The sequence below is a fragment of the Solanum pennellii genome, chromosome 12 (genome assembly GCF_001406875.1).
Source record: "Solanum pennellii chromosome 12, SPENNV200".
In the NCBI taxonomy this organism is placed as follows: Eukaryota; Viridiplantae; Streptophyta; class Magnoliopsida; order Solanales; family Solanaceae; genus Solanum; species Solanum pennellii.
Window position 1 is genome coordinate 35,672,791 of NC_028648.1, and position 23,004 is coordinate 35,695,794.

Consider the following 23,004-nt stretch of genomic DNA (forward strand, 5'->3'; position numbering starts at 1 on the left):
TGATCATGCTAGAGACAAATTGGGATGGAGCTACAATAGCAATGGATTGGAGACAGTCAAAGGCGACTTATGCATATATGAGCTCCAACAAGATTGTGAGAAATAGAGGAGAAGAATATTATTGAATTGTGTATCTACATTATTTCATAGTGACCCTATTTATAGGCACTCAATACATTCCTTTACCAAGTAGGAAATTACTATTTCTATTCCTATTCCTATCTTATTCCTATTCTAAGTAGGATTATATATACCTATTTCTATTCTAACACTCCCTCTCAAGCTGGTGCATACGAGTCATACGTACCTAGCTTGTTACAAATGTAATTAATACGAGGACCGGTGAGATATTCACTAGTTGATCACTCAACTTCACAAATTCAACGTGTTTAGTCTTTTCATGCAATACTGAATTTGATGCAAAATGTCAATAAAACAAAAAGTGATAAATCCCTGAATTACAATGTTGAACTTCCCAAACCAAGCTTGAGAAGATTGTTTCACTTATGTAATCAACATACAAAGCTACTAAACTCACCCTGAGGAATAAAATTAGGTAGTTGCTCCATATAAACTTCTTCATAGTGCAGTGGACGTTAGTAAGTGCTCAAAATCTGGTATAAAATATATGGACGATCTTGAAATCAATAGATGGGTCAATGTTAAACAAGAAAGTCACTGAAAAACTAGTCAAAATATGCTCATGTATGAGTACTAGATTTGATGGCTGAAAGTTGTCATAATCTGAGAAATAAAATTATATGGGTAGGGTTGGAATGATGGCAGAACTTTATTGGAAAATAGAAATTATATAGGAAAAGTTAGATTGATGGCACTAAAAAAGTGAAATAATATGGGTAGGGACAGAGTGATGGCATGACCCTATTGAAAAAGAAAGATTATATGGGTAAGATGAAAATGATGGCACAACCCTACTCAAATCAAATTTGAGGAGTCATCGGAAAGACCAATGGACCTACACAAATCAAATATGAGTAGTCACCAAAGAGACAGATGGTGCTATGCAACTCAGATATGAGAAAGTAGTTCGGATAAATCCATGGAACTATGCAAATTAAATATGAAAAATAGTTTTTGGAGAGATGCACAATGCTATGCAAATCAGATATGAAAAAATAGTAATTACTAGAAGGATGAGACGGTGTTACACAAATTAAATATGAAAAAGTAGTTACCAGAAAGATTACACGGTGTTACGCAAATGAGAATTAAAAAATTATTCACCGAAAAGATGACATGTTGCTAAACAAATTAGATAAGAGAATGTAGTCACCAAAAAGATGGCACGGTGCTACATAAATTAAATATGAAAAAGTAGTCATCAAAATGACGACACATTGCTACATAAATTAAATATGAAAAAGTAGTCACCGGAGATGGCACAGTGTTAAACAAATATCGACGGATATAGGTTGACATAAAGCAACCCTAGAAAGTCTGTGGAAATTGACGCATGGTAACCTGTCTGACCGAGTCTTATTCCCCTGAATATGGGGTTCATGCATATATCATTAGCCCTACTTTTGTTGGCATAATCACTGGCTGGACGAGTGGCATATATGGCTAATAGCTACTCGTCGGCAGCGGAAGCTCTTTGATTTTCCACCAAGTTTGTAGAGGCTCTAATACGATTTAAAGATATGAAACCTAGCCTAATTCAACCTCAAAAGCTAGCTCATAAGGGAGGTTTGTCCAATTCCATATTAGGAGACCATTTTCCTTGTTAGAATAGAAAAATAGAAATAGGTATAGACAATCCTACTTCGAATAGGAATAAGAATAGTAATAGTAAGAAATAGTAACAAGAATAAGAATAGTATATAATTTCCTACTTGGTAAATGATTGTATTGTAGTGTCTCTAAATATAGTCTCTCTATGTGACAATGTAGATACACAATTCAATAATATTGTTAATCTATATTTCTCACATGGTATCAGAGCCATATCCATTCCAATATGTTGTTCATCGATGTTGTTCCCCATTTATAAGTGTTCACGCTCCAGTTAAGGTCTGAGTGTGCGGGGAATTTTAAGAAGTCCCACATCGGTAGAAGAATGAGAAATTGGTCTCCTAATATGGACTTGGACAAATCTCCTTAGAGCCACCTTGTCAGGTTGAGTTAGGGCAGGTGCCATATCTTTACAAAGATGATTGGTATTTTGCCTTGGAAGCTAGTCTGGAAACAATCACCCTTCAAACATTTCGTGCTTCACTTGGACGGTCCTAAAAGGGACATGTCTCACCCAAGATAACCTTATCAAAAGTGGTTTTCAGCTAGTACCAAAATGCCTTGAAAGAATTAAACAGCTTTTCCGCCACTGTCCAGTTGCTGTAGACTTTTGACATATGTTCTTAGTTGCTTTTTGACCTAAAATGGTCTATGCCATTCTCTATCAGAGAAGCATATACAAGTTTGGAGTTCGAGGAATGTTGAAAATTCCACGGATCATGGTACCTGCCTGCATTTTTTGGTGCATCTGTCTAAAAGAAACATAAGACGTTTTGATGGAATATAAACTCAAATATGCTCTCTTAAGGCTAGTTATCTAGTTAACTTATATAGCTTGGCTAACCTTTCACCTCTAAATAATTTACATGTTTTTGGAATTTGTCAGCTTCTTAGCTTTATAATTTTTTTTGTTTTTTCTTGAGCTGAGAGGTCCTCTCTTTTTAGAATTTGTCAGCTCCTTAGCTTTATAACTTTTTTTTTTGTATCTGTTAAGCTGACAGATTCTTCTCTTTTGTAATCTCTGCATCCTCTGAATGCTTTTAATGATATCTCACTTCATCAAAAAAAGTGTTCAAGTTATGATATTCTGCTAATTGGTGCACCATCCATGCGACTGCACATTCTGAATGACTTGTTTCCCTGACCAAATTATCTACTCTATGAGGAGAGTTATTCAGTTATTAAATCTTCCATCTCTATGCCATTGCTATTGTTATAATTTTCACCCGCTGTGCATTGTTGGATTTACAGATTTGGTTTGCCAATCTGGACCTGGGTCCTGGCCTTCATATGTTTATGCTCAATCAGCACTCTATCCTATGGCAAATAGTGCAGCTCAGGTTCACAGAATATTGTCTACTACTGAAATCAGTTTCTTGATATCTATCTATCAGCTCATTGTAGCGATGCGTGGTTGATATGGTGTTGAAAGTTTCTCTTTTCCAATGTTCTTGTAGGATATCTTTGGTATAATACCTGGTGATACAGACTACAGAATGTTTGCCCAAGATTTTGGCGATATTCCTGGCCTAGATATCATCTTCCTCCTTGGGGGTTATTTTTATCATACCGCATCTGATACTGTTGAAAGACTATTGTATGCATCAAAATTGCTGTTTTGGTATAGTTCACCAAATTGAATTTTTATGACCATTATGTCTACGTGGATACTTGCTCTAATACATGAGAATTTTTTTGGACCTAGACCTGGAAGCATCCAAGCACGTGGAGACAATTTATTAAGAATAATCAAAGCCTTCACCAACTCATCTAACCTGCAAAATGCACATCAAAGGAAATTAAGATCTGCTGTCAATAGATCTGACAATGAACGTGCAATTTTCTTTGATTACTTGTCGTGTTTCTTGGTAAGCCAACACTTCTCAAGATGAAGATCTTCTTTATGCATGAAGTGGAATTAGATTGTAAATTAACTATAGAGTACCTATTGTTCTTGTGAGAATATTGGAGAAAATATTATTGAATTGCGTATCTAAATTGTTACATGAAGACCCTATTTATAGACACTACATTGGAAACCTTTTCCAACTAGGATTCCTATTCTTATTCCTATTTTGAGAAGGAAATACTTATTTCTATTCTAAACACTCCCCCTTAAGCTGGTGCATACAAATCATATGTACCTAGCTTATTACAAATGTAATTAATACGAGGACTTGTGAGGGACTTGGTGAAAATATCTGCAAGCTGATCATTTGACTTCACGAATTTCGTAAAAATATCTCCTGAGAGTATCTTTTCTCTGACAAAGTGATAGTCAATCTCAATGTGCTTAGTCCTTTCATGAAACACTGGATTTGATGCGATATGAAGAGCCGCTTGATTATCACACACAAGTTCCATCTGATCAATTTTGCCAAATTTTAGTTCTCCCAGCAACTCTTTGATCCAGACTAGCTCACAAGTTGTTGTCGCCATTGCTCGATACTCTGATTCAGCACTAGATCGAGCAACTACATTCTGTTTCTTACTCTTCCACGACACCAAATACCTCCTACTAAAACACAATATCCTGATGTCGAACATCTGTCAGAAGGTGATCCTGCCCAATCAGCGTCTGTATATCCAATGATATGCTCATGGCCTCGATCCTCAAAGAGTAGTCCTTTACCGGGAGCTAACTTTACATATCGCAGAATACGAAGAACTGCTTCCCAATGACTATCACAAGGGGAAGTCATAAATTGACTTACAACACTCACAAGAAAAGAAATGTCAGGCCTAGTCACTGTGAGATAATTCAACTTTCCAACAAGTCGTCTATACCTTTCAAGATAACTAACTGGCTCCCCCTGTCCTAGAAGGAGTTTAACATTCGGATCCATAGGAGTGTCAATAGGTCTACATCCCATCATTCCTGTCTCCTCAAGAATTCTATGGCATACTTGCGTTGGGAAATACCAATACCTGATCTAGATTGAGCAACCTCAATACCGAGAAAATACTTCAATCTGCCTAGGTCTTTAGTCTGGAAGTGCTGAAAGAGATGTTGCTTCAAATCAGTGATACCATCTTGATCATTACTGGTGATAACAATATCAACGTAAACAGCCAAATAGATACATCGATTTTGTGCAGATGCCGATAAAACACCGAGTGATCAAGCTTCACTACGAGTCATGCCAAACTACTGAATTACTGTGCTAAACTTCCCTAACCAAGCTCGAGGAGACTGTTTTAGACCATAGAGTGACCTACGCAATCGACATACAAAGCTACTAGACTCTCCCTGAGCCGCAACACAAGGTGGTTGCTCCATATAGACTTCTTCCTCAAGATTACCATGCAGAAAAACAATCTTAATGTCCAAGTGATGAAGAGGCCAATGACGAACGACAACCATAGATAGAAAAAGGCGGACAGATGCTATTTTAGCCACAGGAGCGAATATGTCACTATAATCTAGCCCAAATATCTGAGTATACCCTTTGGCAACAAGGCGAGCCTTAAGTCGATCAACCTGACCGTCTGGGCCAATTTTGACTGCATAAACCCAACGACAACCAATCGTAGATTTACCTGCAAGAAGGGAGACAAGCTCTCAAGTACCACTTTTATGCAAAACAGACATCTCATCAACCATAGCCTGTTTCCATCCAGAATGAGAAAGTGCTTCACATGTAGTCTTAAGGATGGAATTATAGTACAAAGGCGACACAAAGGCATAATGGGGTGATGATAGACGATGATAACTTAAGAAGGTACAATGTGGGTTAGTATTTCGAGTGGATCGTATACCTTTTTGAAGTGTAAGTGATTGGCTAGGAGGAGACAAGTCCGCAGTAGGAGCAGGGTTGATGTATCATTTGGGACTAGGGTTAAACGAGGACGACGATGATAAGTTAGTAGTGGTGGCACTGCAATTGGAGATGTAGAAGTAACCGTAGATTCCTCAAAGGTTGGCACAGTTAAAACTTGAGGTATGGGTAAGACCATAAATACATTAGTATGGTCAGAAGATGTATAGTAAGGCTGAGACTCAAAAAATGTAACATCAGCGGACATAAGGTATCGATGAAGACCATGTGAATAAAAACGATACCCTTTTTGAACTCTAGAGTAACCAAGAAAGACACATTTGAGGGCAGGAGGAGCTAATTTATCTTTTGTTGGGGCTAAATTATGAACAAAGCATGTGCTCCCAAAGACACGAGGGGGGATAGGATAGAGATGTGACGGAGGAAAAAGTATGGAATGTGGAACCTGATTCTAAATAGAAGAAGAGGCATTCTGTTAATTAAATAACAAGATGAGAGGACTGCATCGCCCCAAAAACCCAGCGGAACATGGGATTCAATGAGGAGAGTGCGAGCAGTCTCTATGAGATGCCTATTCTTTCTTTCAGCTACACCGTTTTGTTGAGGGGTGTATAGACAAGATGTTTGGTGAATAATTCCTTGGTGAGACATGAATTCCTGAAGCTGGGATGATAAGTATTCTAAGGCATTATCACTACGGAAAGTACGAATGGAAACACCAAACTGATTTTGTATTTCAGCAAAGGAACCTTTGAAAATAGAAAATAACTCAGAATGATATTTCATTAAGAAAACCCAAGTACATCGCGAATAGTAATCAATGAAACTAATAAAATAACGAAATCCTAAGGTGGAACTGACTCTACTAGGACCCAAATATTAGAATGAACTAATGAAAAAATAGATTCTGAACGACCCTCGGTACTACGAGAATATGTAGCACGAGTATGTTTCCTAAGTTGGCACGACTCACAATCTAATGTGGATAAACTAGACAAATTAGGCACCATCTTTTGCAGTTTGAATAGACTTGGGTGTCCCAAACGTTTTGTGAATTAGATCTGGGGAATCTGTAACGGAGCATGCTGTTAAGGAATTAGAAGAGGCAAGATAGTAAAGGCCTTGTGATTTATGTCCTGTTCCAATTGTCTGTCCCGTACTACGGTCCTCATGAGAAAGTAATCATCAAAAAAAGTTATGCTACAATGTAGGGCTTTCGTCAAACGACTAACCGATGCTAGATTAAAAGGAGAACCAGGAACATAAAGAACAAAGTCGAGGGTGACAGAAGATATGGGTTTGGCTTTTCCAACCCCTTTTGGTTTTGTTTGGATCCCATCGGCTAATGTAATAGCTAGAAGAGATTGTGAATAAACAATATCAGACAAAAGTGATTTATTACTAGTGATATGATCAGAAGCCCCCAAGTCTATGACCCATGATCCAAGAGGGCTAGACTGTGACACACAAGTAAAAGAATTACCCGCAACAGAAACATCTGGTTGTGCAACCGAAACTACTTGTGGAGACCTTTGTTTATTTGCACGATATCGAAGGAACTCTCTATATTCCTTTAGAACAATAGGATCATAACTGGGTGGTGGACCATGTAAGATATAACATATGTCTCGAGTGTGTCCAAGTTTATGACAATGAGTACACTTGGATCGAGGTTTCCAAAACGTTGTTTACTTGTGCGATTTCGAAGTTTTCCAAAACGTTCTCCCCTTCGTTGATTCTCATACACTGGTATGTACGCTGAATCTGCCTAAAACATCTGGCATAGTGGTCTGAAAATAGTGGAAGCTGCCGGAAAAATAAATCTGAATGTCAAATATTGGTCGGAATCAGGAAATTTTACATGGTCAGCCTCGGAATGAAGAGGCAACCCAGATAGAAAAAAAATTGTTGAAAAAACTGTTTGGAAAAGGTCACACGCGCCGGCGCGTGGATCTGATAGTTTGCCGGCGAAATCCTTCCGGCAACGCGTGTAGCACTGATTTCCGGTGGGGATGTCTGGGCTTTGCTCACCGGGATGTTCCGCAGCTAGTGGTGGTGTCGATTTTTTTGTAAACAGTGACGGAAAATATTAATTATCCGGACAACAACTAGGTTACCGGAAAAACTGCACATTGCATTTTTTTTTATTTTTTTTCTCTCACAATTGCTCTGATACTATGTGAGAAATATTAAAGAAAATGTTATTGAATTGTGTATCTAAATTGTTACATGAAGATCCTATTTATAGACACTATATTGGAAACCTTATCCAACTAGGATTCCTATTTTTATTCCTATTCTAATTCCTATTTTGAGAAGGAAATACTTATTTCTATTCTAACAGTTCTCCTTCTCATTGTAGGTATACTATTCACGAAAGCAAGCTATGTTTCTTCATTGTTTACCTGTTGTCATCTTTTTTCTTGTGCCACTTCTCCTACGCTTTCCAACTTGGGGACTGACCTGTTGTTTTGCAGCCTTTTATGATTTTCTTAAAGGTAGGTATTTACATACTTCAATTCTCTCTTTGGTTGGAAGAGTGCTCTTAAAAGACTTGTTTCTGTGTTTTGCTTGGTTCTTGGCTCTTATGCAGGAATGCTATGTCATGCTTTTGCAATTTTGCTAGCAATTGTTTTTCCTGTTGCCTTTGCTGTCATAAGACTGCTGTTTGCTGGTCAGTCAATGAACTGGTATGTGTTTGTTTATTCTTGAGATTGCATTCTCTGGGTTTATTGTGGAGAATTATTATTTTTTAATTATGTTTTTTTTATAAAGATAAAGTTATTTTTTAATTATGTTTAAGTGTCTGGTAAAACATTCTGCCATGGTTTCATGTCGCGGAACAGCCTCTTGCAAAAAAGTCAGGTAAGGCTGCATGCAATAGATATAATATGATCCAGTTTTTCCTGGGCACCAGATATAGCAGCGGGAGTTTAGTGCACCGAGCTGTCCTTTTTATGTTTGACTGTCGGTCTTCCACTCTATGACGACGATATTGTGATACTTAGCAAAATTGGTATCCTGATAATATTGTATTAATGGAAATTTGGTGCTATCCTGAAAGAAGATTTTTGTGAAAGCTGTGACTATTAGTTCTCTTTGCCCTTTTCACTTCTCTAGATCTTCATATTGAATTGCGAATATCTTAGTTAAGAAATATATAAGTGGAGACTTGTTTGAGTAACATAATGATAAATGTCGCATAAGTGGAATGCCTCAAGTTGCTATTAATTGCTTGTGCTTAAAATTTTCAGATGTCAAATTACTAGTTTTTTTTCTAAGGACATAGGTGTGCCATATCCTCATCGAGGTGCTTGCCCTTCAACACAAATAAGCAGAAGTTTTCACTTGACATTGAGAAAACTTTTGGTAAATTATTTTCATGAATAGGTTTTCCACCCCATATTTGGCATTCATGATGTTTGTACCTAGTTCACTTGCTGGGATGTTGATTCCAAGAATGCTCTGGAAAAGCTTCCCTCTGACTCAAGATGTTTCTATCCTGAAGTTGTCGAAAGAGGTACAACTTTAAATATTGTTGGAAAAGATGTCTGCTTTTCATATGTCTGTTTTCTTGTTCCATCTCTTCCGTTCCTATATCTTATGATTATATACGATGTCAAAGATCTATCGTTTTCTTTATTAACCCATTACACTGCAGACCAACTTCTATATATTTTATTTGTTATTCCACTGCACTTTTTGAGAGCCATTAGAGAGTATTTAGATTTCAAATTAGTAGTACGAAGAAAGGAAGAAGAAAGAAAACTGATATCGTCTGCTTGTTTTAAGATTTCTTAGATACATTGTCCTATGAATTTTGATTGGGGTTTAAACGACTGGCTGTTTTTAATCATCAGCTTTTCAATCTACTTTGTGTCACAACCCAAAAATCGAGGACCTACAATCAGCACCAACAAACCCTCTTGTTGAGCCTAACAACTTTAGTCTCAACTCATTCATTTCGTGATTAATGAAGCAAACTGTATTGGATAATCAATTCAATTAAAATGGTAAAATAAATAATGCAAGGCTCATTCGAATGTAACCTCGACTTAGAAATAGGACTAGGCCCATAATGAGTCAAGAGCATCTAGGATTTTTGGAGTACATAACAATGTGCGAATGGGAAATTAACTGATACAGAAGTCCGAGCTACCACAAAAATAGAGTGGTTGGCTCACCACTGATAACTGCAACGTGTGAACTCTACCACAAGGTTCACTAGAGCTCAGATTATTGTCTGCCATATCACCCATGTACATCTGGGATTGTTGCTGGACACATTTTGGAATTGGCCAGGCAGGCTACCTGGCTAGCTATGTGACCCACACAGGTTAGCCCGGCAGCATAGCTGCTCTGCTACCTTTTTGTAAAATGATCATAACTACTTATATAGAAGTCGGATTGATGAGAGGTTGGATGCATTGGAAACTCGACTCAAAGATATTTAATTCGATAGGTTATTGGCCTTGTAGCTGTTCATATTCTAGGAGATATAATCGACTGAAGTTGACCCTCGTATGATCTCATACGAAAACTTAATCGATGGAGAAGCTTTCAACCTAACTTTGTGCTAAAAGTCCCTTGTGAAAATTCAAATACACTTCACACACTTATGATTGGACCTTTACATCTAAGCGCAATCACATTGATTGAGTTCAGGTCTAATTTCATACGTGGAATGTTCCAAATCATAATCCAAAGGTTTGAGGTGTTACATATACATGTACTTCTGACACACTGAATTACAAGTTCTTCCATTCGACTTCTCACTGCAATGGTGGTTTTCTTCGCCGCAAAAACCGTCGCAGCCTTTTCATGTTCCAAAACACATCCTGACCCTGGAACTTAATTCAAATCATACAAAGAAGTCATAAAACATAATATGAACTTGTTAACATGCTTGAAACATAATTGGAATGCAAATACTTAACATGAGGAGTTGGGTTGTTACATTTTGTGGTGAGTATTGGGAATAAAAATGAGGAAGAGGGGAGAAATGGGCAGTCTAAGTTGGGTAACTCCTCTTGATCTAGTCAGTTTATGCTGGAAGAGATGACTTTTTTTGCCAGTTCCAATTGGGAGGGGGTGGGGAAATTTGAAGTGTCAAGTTCTGTTTTTATCTTTGAATTCTGTTCCATATAATTCTATAAACTATGCATCGAGTAACTAAGTTATGCTTGTCCCTGGATTATATATAGATTTTATCGCCAAATTGTATGTGGATTGTAAAAAGTTTATTCTTTTAATGCGAGGATCATTCCAGCGTTTGTTCTTTTTTCTTTTTCTCTTTGACATTATACAGGAACTAGTTTCTGAAGCTAGATTTTGGGGAGCATTTGGGTTATATTCGATTTTAACAATGGTGCGTGATTTGTTTTCTACTAGTTAATCTGCATTTTGTGTTCTTCTTTTGCAGTGGATTGACTTCGTCACTTAGTTTGGCCAAACTTGGCAAAGTATGTATTTTCCTATTTGATAAAAAATAAGATGGCTAAATGGCTTCCTTCGAGCAGGTTTACCTTGTTGTGGGGCTGAGTGGAGGTTTCTTGACATTTGTTATGTCAGCATTCATGCTTCTTGCTTGGATTTCCTTTCGCCTTTCTATGAAGTCATTTATTGTTGGACCATTTAGGTATATCTATTTCAATGCTAACTACTTTTTGTTTGTATAACTCCAGAAGACTGTATGTTTTCGTGTTGATAGTTTATGCTTCTGACGTTAAAACCCGTTGCTCATTAGTTAATTTTAACGTACTCTGCTGATCAAAAGTTGTTTTTGTCAGGTCAACTGCATGTTATGTGATCCCTCTCATTCCTTGTATAATGTACATGGTGTATTTTGGCGGATTTCTTGTTGCTTTTGTGATTGAAAAAATGGGCATGACAGGCTCACTCCCCCCACCTTTTGGTTAGTATTTCTGACCTGGTTTCTATTGTAGATATTGACTGATTTTACTTGTCAAACATTTGATCCCTCTCATTTCTTGCCTTAATGTATGTGGTGTATTTCTTGTTGCTTTTGTGATTGAGAAAATGGGCATGACAAGCTCACTCCCCTTTCTTTTTGTTCGTGCTTCTGGCCTTGTTTCTAGAGTAGATACTATTGAAGCATGCATGCTAAACATTTGATCCTCTCATTCCTTGTATAATATACATGGTGTATTTTGGCGGATTTCTTGTTGCTTTTGTGATTGAAAAAATGGGCATGACAGGCTCACTCCCCCACCTTTTGGTTAGTATTTCTGACCTGGTTTCTATCGTCGATATTGACTATACTTGTCAAACATTTGATCCCTCTCATTTCTTGCCTTGATGTATGTGGTGTATTTCTTGTTGTTTTTGTGATTGAGAAAATGGGCATGACTAGATCACTCCCCTTTCTTTTTATTCCTTTGACCTTGTTCCTAGAGTAGATATTATTGAAGCATGCATGCCAAACATTTGATGATTAATTGATAAATCTGTATTCATTTCTAGAAGATTGCCATTGCCATTGAGGTTATATATAATGACTTCAGCATGCTAGCCTTATGTTCCACGTAGATACGTTGGCACACACGTTGATCTACATAATAGTGGCATTGATTAACAAATTTGCAACTAATTAGAAAATGAAGTGGAAGGTTGAGTTACCGAACCCGAGTCAAATCCTGCAGTCAAATTGGTATTTTAGATCAAGTTACAACAATTTCAGTAAAAATTCTTTAATGTAAATAGTGCAGATTGTTTATTACTCCATGCTGAAATGCTTCATGTATGTGCTGAATCTCGATTAGACTAGCTTCTTTTCATATCCTGCTATCAAGCTTTAAAAATTCATCTCTCTTAGTAGTGACCAAGTTAGAGCATGTGATTAAAATTCTTTTAATTTTCGAATATGCAGTCTTAGTGTCTTGGTCAATTTTGCCTACTTGAAATTTGTTGATTGCCATATTCCAGAATTATTTCTCTCTGGTACCAGTAGATCTGGACAAATTTTGTTTTGAACAGAAAAAACCAACCGAACCAATCTTTGTCTTAAAAATAAATTTGCTTCGTTTTTTCGGTTTGTTCTGTCAGTTCCAGTCATAATTTTTAAAAATTCAGTAATTGAATATTTTAGTCAGTAAACCGGAAAACCGAATTTTCAGCACTAAAGCTGAAGCGTTGGTCGTCCTGGCGGTGGTCTGCATCTCTGACTTCATTAGAGAAACAAGTGGTTTGAAGAGAAGTGGCACAACACTCTTACAGATTGAGATGAGTGAGCTGTTTGATTGCTTCATTGAGAGAAATGAACACTTCGGATGGTATGCAATGTGGAGGGTTGCAGGTCCATCAACTCCAGCATGTTCACCGCGTCAACCAGATACTTCTGTAAATTCGGCACATCTGAAGAAGTAAGAATTCGATGGGTGGGCATTCCTATGCATGTGTGGTCCCAGAAAGTCTTCCAAGAAATTGGAGAAGTTTGTGGAGGAAGAAACAGAGCTAAAAAACCACATGAAGTGGGTGAGAATACTGGTGGCCAATGATAGTAGAGAGGTACCATAGGACGGAGCGGAATTACCTTTCACTTTATGGGTGGAGTGTAAACTTAGATTCAAAATATCGCCAGAACTAGGTTGTGACACTGTCGGAGAAGTCGCAAGGATGAAAAAGCATTACCCAGGGGATAATTAGAGGTTGAATCTGCAGTTAATTACTGAAATCCCTTCAATTTAGGAGTTCTAGTCAGAGAACACGTGGGTGACAAGCCTATGACAGCTGGAGGTGAAAATCTAAATGAAACATGTGACTTGCACATGACTCACTTAAATGTGAGACAGGATTTGGGCTTCTCGGCCAAGCCGAAGAGAACTGAACCCCAAAAATCAATTAAAAGACCAGATATAGCTGGACAAGTGATTTTCTACGAAATTCAAGTAAATAGCAGTCCAGGAACACCTATGTGGCAACAACAATGATGGCAAGCAGTGTTGTCAAAGGCACGATTAGGTCCTCAAGCGATGCTCAAAACGTGTTGAGCGCTTCGCCTCGCTTTATGTGTGCTTCAATGTCATCGTCAAGGTTGTAAGACAAATATTTCCTTAGCTTTGTTGCGCTTTTCGCCTTTGATAATACTGATGGCAACAGAGGACCCAAACGAGGGAAATCTTTTGGCGGTAAGAGAGGAAGATGATCTCTCAGAAGCAGAATTGGCGATAAAAGCAACAGTGAAAGAGAAGAAAGTAGACTTGTGTTTTAATAAGGAACTTGTTAATTGGTAGGTTGAAGCAAAGGTGTGATCCGACAACAACAAGCAAGCCAAGTGAAAGAGCAAGAAACCTCCACTTGGGTAAAACTAAATTTGATTAAGTTGGGTAAAATTTTTGGGGTACTATCTAGTTAAATGGAAACAATGCAGTTGCCTAAGCTCTCAGGTGGTCTTGAAGTTAGGAATCTTTGAATCCATAATGAATGCATCTTGAATAAATGGTTGTGAGATATGTGGAAGAAGAACATGCATTTTGGAGCAATGTAAAACATCACAAGTATGGCAGGGACTCCCAATGGTGTGCCAATGAGGTTTCTATGCCATATGGAGTTTCAACATGGAAAACAATAAGATGCTTCTGGACCAAACTAACAGGATACATCAAACTCAAAATAGGAAATGAAGCTAAAATCCTATTCTAGAAAGATGTTTGGGTAAGACGGGAGGCATTAATGCAATCTTTCCCCAACTTATTTTCTTTTTGTAGCAATCTAGATATCACGCTAGCTGAGAGTTGGGCAAATGGTTGGGATATATCTTTCAGGATACGTTTGAATGATTGGGAAATAGATAGGGTGGCACAATTGTTACATGCAATCAACGAGTTCAATGGTTTTGCTGCAAGGACAGACGGTCTCGCGGGTTCACTCTGAGGATGGAAGGTTCACAATTAACAAGCTCTATAAGAAGGAACTAGGAACTAAATAAAGCCTCAGGTTGGCTAGATTGAAATATGTATGGACAAGCCAAGCACCAACTAAGATCAAATGTTTTCTATGGTTGGTAGCTAAGAGTGCTTGTTTGACTCAGCAGGTACTGTTGCGGAAAGGTGCACAATTAGTACTTAGATGTTTCCTATGCAAATGAGACAATTGAGACCAAAAACCATCTTTTTCTAGATGTAGAGTCACAGATTAACTATGGTCTCTGTTTTTGAGGCTCACTGGTAACAGTTGGACGATGCTAGATCATACTGCTGATTGTTGGGTTATTGGATCAGGAGAGAAGGAAGTAAAACCCAGAATAAGTGGTGGAGAATTATGCCAGCTTGCTTATGATGGTCCAGTGACGAAGCCAAAATTTTGATCAAGGGGTGTCAAAATATAAAGAAGCAAAATTGCATATAGAAACCAAAGAACGTCAACATGTAATATATATATACACACACACACACATCAAAAAAATATGTGTATCTGGCTACATAGTATGTGGCTCCGCCACTGTGGTAGTCAATATGGAAGGAAAGAATGGTAGATGCTATGAGAACAAATCAAACTCCATATAGAAAGTTAAAGAGAATTATATTGCACATTTGTATTGTTGGTGTAAACCGGAATGCATGGAGGAGATAGAGCAACTAGTACATATGCTAGGATCTTTGTAGTTAGCCTTCCCTAGTCCCTTTTGTGGAGGTCACTAGAATATCCTTAATACTGAGGAAAACAACATTACTAATTTCAAAAATATAAATGAAATTTTAGGGTAGATCCCCAAGGACATGAAGAGGAGACAACAAAACTACTCCTGCAGATTGACAACTGCAGACATGCAAGTAAAATGGAGCAGGAGGTTGAAGGGAGAACGTCAAATATCAAGGGGGACAAGAACTAAAAACCCTTGTTTGATTTGATGTACAATTCAAAAACTCTAGAAGTAGGAACAAGGGGAGGAACACAAGCTCTTCGAAATGATGAAGTTCAAATTGGTTGCATGGAATGCGAGGGGGATAAACAATTGAGAAAATAGAAGGTTGGCGATAGTTTGATAAGGGGGTGGAGGGCAGATAATTTTTTTCTGCTAAAACAAAACAAAGAAGGGAATATTCTAGAGGTGGCACGACATATTTGGGGAGGGTGATGGATTAGGCATGCTTCTTTGGATGCAAGTGGAACAAGAGAGGGGATTCCTTTTATATGAGATGAGAGGGAGTGGACGGGAAAGATTTTGGTAACATGGATGTACACAATTTTTTGTAAATTCTATACATCCATGAAAGAGTTCTCAAATTTTTTTGAGAAAGTTAACATGAAAGAGTTCTCAGATTTCATTGAAAACATGAGGTTAATTGAACAACAATTGGAGGATGTTACTTACACATCAAGAACTTCCTGGATTGATAGGATCCTGATTTCAAAAGAATTGATGCTAACTTCAGTTATTTAAAACAAATACCCCTCGGCCCACGGGTCGTGAACTTCTTTTCCCGGAGAAGAAGCAATGACGGTATCTGGGGAATAAGCATCGGCTAACTCTGTGCCAGCAGCCGCGGTAATACAGAGGATGCAAGCGTTATCCGGAATGATTGGGCATAAAGCGTCTGTAGGTGGCTTTTTAAGTCCGCCGTCAAATCCCAGGGCTCAACCCTGGACAGGCGAAAGACTGAGTGCAGACCACATTCCATTTGCCTTGCTGGGTGGCTCATGGGAGAGAAACAGGAATTTTTTCAAGTTTGAATATTGGTGGTCAGAAATTGCAGGATTTACTAGAGTTCAAGGATAGTGGGAATCTTTCAACTTCACTGGAAAACCTGATCATGTTTTGGCTTCCAAACTCAAAGCTCTAAAACTTAAACTAAAGGAATGGAGGAAAGGTGATACTAGTAATCCAGGCAACCAGAGGGAAGTGTTACTTGAACAGATGGTAGATGCCACTAATGGATGCAGAAAGGTGAGATAGAATTCTCACCGAGGAAGAGATAGCAAAGCAGGCTGAATTTACGTTGGAGTATTAGGAGGTGTTCAAGAGGGAAGAAAACCTTTGGAGATAGAAATCAAGACAATTTTTCCATAGGATGGCTAATGCACACAAAACATATGACAACACAGATCAACTTATGGTACAAGGGAAGTCATGCAAGATTCACACAAAATCGAAGTGGAGATCATTGATACAAAAAACTAGACATTGAAACTGCTCAATGGATTCCTACTTATCCACATACTCAATCTCCGTCATAATAGAGGAGGAAAATGAGACCTTACAAGGCTGAGATGTTTAAAAATGAGTGCAACTGACAAGGCTCATAACTCTGATGGGCTTACCGTGGGATTCTGCATCAAGTGCTAGGAAATTGTGAAATAGGACATTATGAGATACTTCCATGAACAAGGCAATAACATACCGTCAATATAATACTCCCTCCATTCCATTTTGTAACACCCTTTCCTTTTTACTCTGTCCTAAAAAGAATGTCACCTTACTATAAATAAGAACAATTTAACTTTAAAATTTCCATTTTACCCTTAATGAAATGATTTACAACCACAAAAATATCTAAGGATTGATTTAGACCACAAGTTTCAGAAGTCTTTCTTTTTTTTCTTAAACACCATGCCAAATCAAATGGTGTCACATAAAATATGACAGAGGAAGTATTTCTTTTGTCTCCATTTTAGCCTTTACTTCCAATTAATATTTGTTGCTTCATGTTTCAAGCCAACCACGGATAGAAACTAAAAATTAAAGTAGTTCTGCTTTGTTTTGGCTTCTGGAAGGTAGTAACAACTATATATTAAGAGAGTTGATGGAAGGTCGTGAGTGACTTTCTTTTTCTTTTTCGAGGGAAGAACTGAAAGCTTGAAAGAAGAAGTTGGGGTCTTGTGACAGACGACTTAGAAGGTCTTCCAATACTTAGAATATATTTTGTTTGAGTCGGTAAAAGTCCAACATTGGTTGGGGAATGTACAGGTGGTCTCCTTATATGGACTTGGGCAGTGCTCCCCTTATGAGCTAGCTTTTTGGGTTGAGTTATGCTCATGTACCATATCTTTACGTGGTATCAAAGCCAAGTCAATCCCCATTTGGGCTCACGATCGATGCTCCAGTCGGGCTTGGGCGTGAAGGGGGATGTTAGAGTGGGTAACAGTCCCATATTTGTTGGGGAATGGACTCGTGGTCTTCTTATATGGACTTGTACAATCTTCCCTCATGAGCTAGTTTTTGGAGTTGAGTTAGACCCAAGTGCCATATCTTTACATCTTATAAGCCTATTTTATAGTTTTGAAATTTTTCATCGAATCCCAACACCCGTAACCATACATTGGATCAACACCCCCAAATCTTAAAATTTAGATTTTGTTGAATATGACATAAATAATAAATGGTTAAACGATTGGTCCATAGGTCCAGTAAAAAAAAGACCTCAAATTTGCATCTGCATCTGATACCTGCATCTGAGTCTGAACAACTTAGCACATTGGGTAGTGTTATCACATCTTGTTGCAATAAGAATGAACAAAAATAAATAATGTTTGACTAATGTGGTAAACTACCAATTAGTGTTCCAAAGACTTTCGCCCTCTTATTTTTACCAAATAACTTAGGAACAAATATGTATAGAGTAGAAACATTCCAACTACCCAAGAAAATAATGACCAAAAATGAAGAAACTAGTAGATTTTGATATGAAACAATGTAAAATAAAGTAATAAACCGAAGTATGTTCTTGACATTCTTGAGGAAATAAGGATGATAAATTATAGGCTTGTTAATACTTGTCAAGCTTCATTAGTTGGAATCAGCCTACGTGGTGCATATGTAGTTGTTACTTGTTAGTATGGAAAGGCAATGTGGATGTTAAGGCTAAGTGTTCACACCCTTTTTGTTAGGGCTATGACTCTTTTTACTTCTGAGGACAAACATTATTTGATGTGGGAGAGAATGTCAATATCCCATTTCTCTAGGGCTATTTTCATCCTTTCGAATAAAATAAAATAATAATAATGAGATAATAAGAGTTGAAGCACGAAATTTTGGATGAAAACAAGAACAAAAGAATTACCCATTTGTCTCATTTTATGTGTCATCCTTTCCTCTTTAGTCCGTCCCAGAAAGAATGTCACCTTACTATAGTTGGAAACATTTTTTCCTTAAAAATTACTTTTTAACCTTAATGAAATGATACAACCACACCAGTGTTTTGGACGGCGAAAGGCGGCAAACGGCGAGGCGCTTGCCTTTTTTGAAGTGCAGCACCTTTTAATACAAAAAGTTAAAATATTTAGTTGCGTATGTAAATAATCAAACAATAACATATTAGCAATTTTTTGAATTCAAAAACTAAAAATAGATAGTACATACTAAAAGTGTAGAACTTGAATGAGAAAAAAAAGAACAAAAGTCAAAACAAAGGTAGAAATAACTCAAGTCTAAAGAAAAAAAGAAGAAATATGTATTTGTTAGACTTTGGAGTCATCGGAAAAGCCTGGCTAGTTGCCAGAGGAGTCTAGTCGAAAATCCTAAAATTACCTTTTGACTTTTAAAACCCTAAATTGGTCGCCTTTTTTAAGAAAATACAAAAGGTGACACTTTCTAGCCTTTCTTGCCTCTTGCCTCTAGCCTTTTGTCGTCATGGCATCGCCTTTTGAAGATAGCCTCACCACAAAGCTAAAAGGCGATGAAGGGTCGCTTCGCCTCGCCTCTTGCCATTGGTGACGTGGCGATCGCCTGTCACAACACTGAACCACACAAGTATCTAAGGTATGTTTAGACCATAAGTTCCAAACGTCTTCCTTTTTTTCTTAATTATCGTGTCAAGTCAAACAGTGCCACTTAAAATGGGATGAATGGAGTAGTATTTAGGCTCATGTAGCCGCACCTATATTATTATCAGAAGCTATTACAAATTAGAAGCAAGTGTATGTCTTCTTGTAAAACTACCAAAAAAGTGATTCAAAAGGGATGTGGGTAGGAGAGAACAAACTTTCATTCCTTGTCTATACAATTTGTGAGAAATAAATAACACGAAAAAACGAAATTGAAAAGAGAACTTAGCTCATCATTCCCTCAAAGCAAAACAAAATTGCATAAGATTCTCTCTAACTATTTCTAATGATTCTACAATTATAAAACAATATATTTTTAACACTCTCCCTCAAGTAGGTGGATATAAATTGTATGTACCAAGCTTGCTACATTTTAATTGAACTGAGATTATTAAGAACTTGCTGAACATATCTGCAAGTTGATCATTGGAGTTGATGAACTTTGTGACAATGTTTGCGTTGAGTATCTTCTCACCGAAATTCTTTTTTGTGTTTATTTCATTCCTAAAATACTGAATTTGATACAATATAGAGTGGTGCTTGATTATCACACATAAGTTCCATGTGACCGGTTTCTCCAAACTTCAATTCTTTGAGTAGTTGCTTGATCCATGCAAGATCGCAAATTGCCACTGTCATGGTTTGATATTCTGCTTCCACCATAGCCCTAGCAATCACATTTTGCTTCTTTACCTTTATATGAAAAACCAAGGTACCTCCCCTTGAGTTGGTATGCGTCTTGTGTCCTAGTTATGATGGATATCTTAAGCATCCTACTTTTAAAACGATCCAGTGAGGTCCCTGTGCGGGCACCAATACAAGTGCACACCATCACATATAAAAAAGGATTCACCCTTCGCGATCATGGCCCTAAGACTACCTACCGCAATGCTCAACATCAACAACAAGAAAACAATAATGTAGTTTTCTTGTCCAAAACTCACCCGAACTCCTTTAATCCCAACCCAACCCAACCTTACAAGTCCCAATACAGTATATGAACCTATGGGAAGTCTCAAATTATGGAACGCGATGCAAATACTTAATATGTGGGGTTGTTATATTACATTTCCTTTATGTGAAGACCTTGTTATGTGATAAAATTGCTCTTGCATTGCAGCATTTATGTATTAACAATTTAATAAGTAGGTATCTTGTTTTCCTTGTAGGGTACTTCATTCCTGATGTTATAGTGGCAGCAATTATTGGACTGGTGACTAGTTGGTCTGTTGGACCTATTTTGCCTGTTGTGACCCACTGGTTAGCCAGGTCATCTATACTGCATTTTTTGCTACACAGCAGCATTCTCGCTTTGGCTCTTTCATCACAATTCTTTCCGTACAGTACCGATGCACCTAAAAGAGTTATATTCCAGCATACTATCCGAAATGCAGGTAACAAAGAAGTATCAATTCATTTGCCTTGATATAGCGGAACAAAAATCTATATCTATACTACCTTAAAAGTATGAACTCTTAAAGTTGAATGTTTAATTACTATAATACCCAATTAAGAAATAGTTCATTTATTCTATTTATCAATTCAATTAATTGTATTATATTAAAAGTAAATATCTTTTTACGTTAAAAAGTTGTGACTTTTTTGATGAGTTGTGCTTTTTCCGAAGGGTTGTGATTTATTTAAAGGTTTGTGAGTTGTGCCTTTTTCGATGAGCTATGACTATTCTAATGAGCAGTGACTTTTTCGAAAGGCTGTGGCCTTTTTGACAAGGCACAATAAACACCTATTCATACTACTATTGTTACATAGACTTTTCTAACAAGGCATGATAAATACCTATTCATACTACTATTTGCTAAATACAAATAGTGGTGTTTCCTTTCATTTTTAAACTACAATTTTTTAAAGTTTTTTATTCTTATTCTTCTTAAAATATTTCAAGTGTTGTTTGTAATAGTTGATCAAGTTCGAAATTCAACAAAATCCAAGTTACCACGTAAGAAAGAGTTGGTGAACAAATTGTAGCAAATCATTCATTAATTCACACTCGTATTTGCCTCTTATAATTTTCATCACATACATACTTCAACATTATTTGTATCTTTTTAGAACATCAATACTCTTCTAATTAACTTACATATTTTATTTATAAAAAAAACTTATTTGCTACGAATAGTCACAACAATTTCAACCTTCATGTTTCTTCGGTCATAAATCACAACCATTCACTCGTTATAACTTCTTAGGGATCTTGTTTCTGTGACCATTCGAATAAGTAGTGACTTTTCAGAAGGGTTGTAATTTTTACAAAGGTTTGTGACTTTTTCAAAGGATTGTGCCTTTTCTTATGAGTTATGACTTTATTCAAAGCGTTTTGACTATTTGGATGAGTAGTTACATTTTTAAAAGGATGTGATGTGTTTGATAAGGCACAATTAAAAACTATTCATACTATTGAGTGAAGTAAAAGCAATACTATTATAGAAATATCAATTTCTCCCCATATTTAAACTTTAAATGTATTTTGAAATGTTTCAATGGTATATATTAGTTTGATCTCTCAAAACAAGTATCTTGATGACAATCTGTATTAAATATTTAAAATCATTTGTCCTATGTTATTTCCTTTATAATTCTTTACAAAAAAAACTTTAATTTAGTATTATTAATTCTATTTTACAATATCGTATACTATAGATATGATAAACACGTGCAACGCACGTGCCGTAAAACTAGTAAGGAAAAAGAAGGGAAGAGATTCAAAAAGTAAATTATTGCTTACAATTCAATTCAAGTGTATCTTTCAGTTTTTTGGTTGTTTCTAAGATGCGATGGATCCCCTTTTGACGTATAGGTCCCTCGTTTCTGGAGTTATTGAACTAAATGGGAAGAAGATGTCAAGATATGCCTTATCATATCATGTCGTACTTAATTTATATGATTTCATCTTTGGTTTCATGAAAAGGAAGCAGCTCATTGGTTTATGTCTCTGGGGTATAATAGTGATCATCTATCACAGTTGTCTGATTTGATTGGAACAGAATAAGATACAGTTTCTGCTTTTAGATTTTTTCATATTTTGGAGGGCTTAAAAAGCTTCTTGGAAGGTGTAACCCTTTTACTTCCTTTCCTCTATTAATTCCGACCAAACGTAGTGCAAGGATAGAATCCAACAGTACAAGTATGCAACTTAGTCTTTGGAGTTTATGTATGGCTTGCATGCCCTTCCAGATAAATTCTGTTGTTTCTTATTATTACGTTAATGCTGACTTAACAGGTGCCAGTAAAATTATGGAAACTACCTATGATTTTGCCGTCGTTGACTCCAACACTCTGCCTTTCGTTTTCAAGCATGCCCCTGAAGTGGCCAACACACTGCACATTAATACAGAATTATCCTTTGATGCTGTCAAGCAGTCTCATCAAGAAGAGTGGATGGTAGTTACTTTGAAGCTTTCGCCATGACTAGCCTATCATATTTTCATATGATATTTGTGTGCTTTTTTTTATAAAGAAGCAACAGAACATAGGCCTGTCGTCTTTTGCAAAGATCTTGAAGTGGTTAGATCATAGATGTGGTCCTATATATTTTACAGCTTGTATCCAGTCCTTGCTTCCCTTTAGTAGTAACATGCTTAGGCGGCATTATTTCTGTATGTACAGTTTTTGCAGCGCTTGCTTATTTCAGTATTTAAAAGAAAGAGAGTTGGAGAAGGCAGAACTGCTCTCA

The 23,004-nt window shown here is 37.0% G+C and overlaps 1 protein-coding gene across 4 annotated transcripts in view; it reads left to right on the top strand.

Moving 5' to 3' along the window:
- The window catches only part of LOC107007561 (endoplasmic reticulum metallopeptidase 1), a 43,492-nt gene that overhangs the window by 12,789 nt on the left and 7,699 nt on the right, over window positions 1-23,004 (top strand). For 3 of the 4 annotated variants that reach the window (XR_003575741.1, XM_015206234.2, XM_015206232.2), the window contains exons 7-17: window positions 3,004-3,092; window positions 3,210-3,349; window positions 3,458-3,620; window positions 7,894-8,029; window positions 8,125-8,221; window positions 8,922-9,051; window positions 10,840-10,899; window positions 11,051-11,169; window positions 11,321-11,445; window positions 20,483-20,707; window positions 22,552-22,712. Coding sequence is in view for 3 of the 4 variants with exons in the window: in XM_015206234.2 (XP_015061720.1) it covers window positions 3,004-3,092; window positions 3,210-3,349; window positions 3,458-3,620; window positions 7,894-8,029; window positions 8,125-8,221; window positions 8,922-9,051; window positions 10,840-10,899; window positions 11,051-11,169; window positions 11,321-11,445; window positions 20,483-20,707; window positions 22,552-22,712 (1,445 nt within the window). In the remaining variant the exon portion in view is untranslated. The remainder of the gene's footprint in view (window positions 1-3,003; window positions 3,093-3,209; window positions 3,350-3,457; window positions 3,621-7,893; window positions 8,030-8,124; window positions 8,222-8,921; window positions 9,052-10,839; window positions 10,900-11,050; window positions 11,170-11,320; window positions 11,446-20,482; window positions 20,708-22,551; window positions 22,713-23,004) is intronic. The other variant, XM_015206233.2, reaches the window with a different exon arrangement.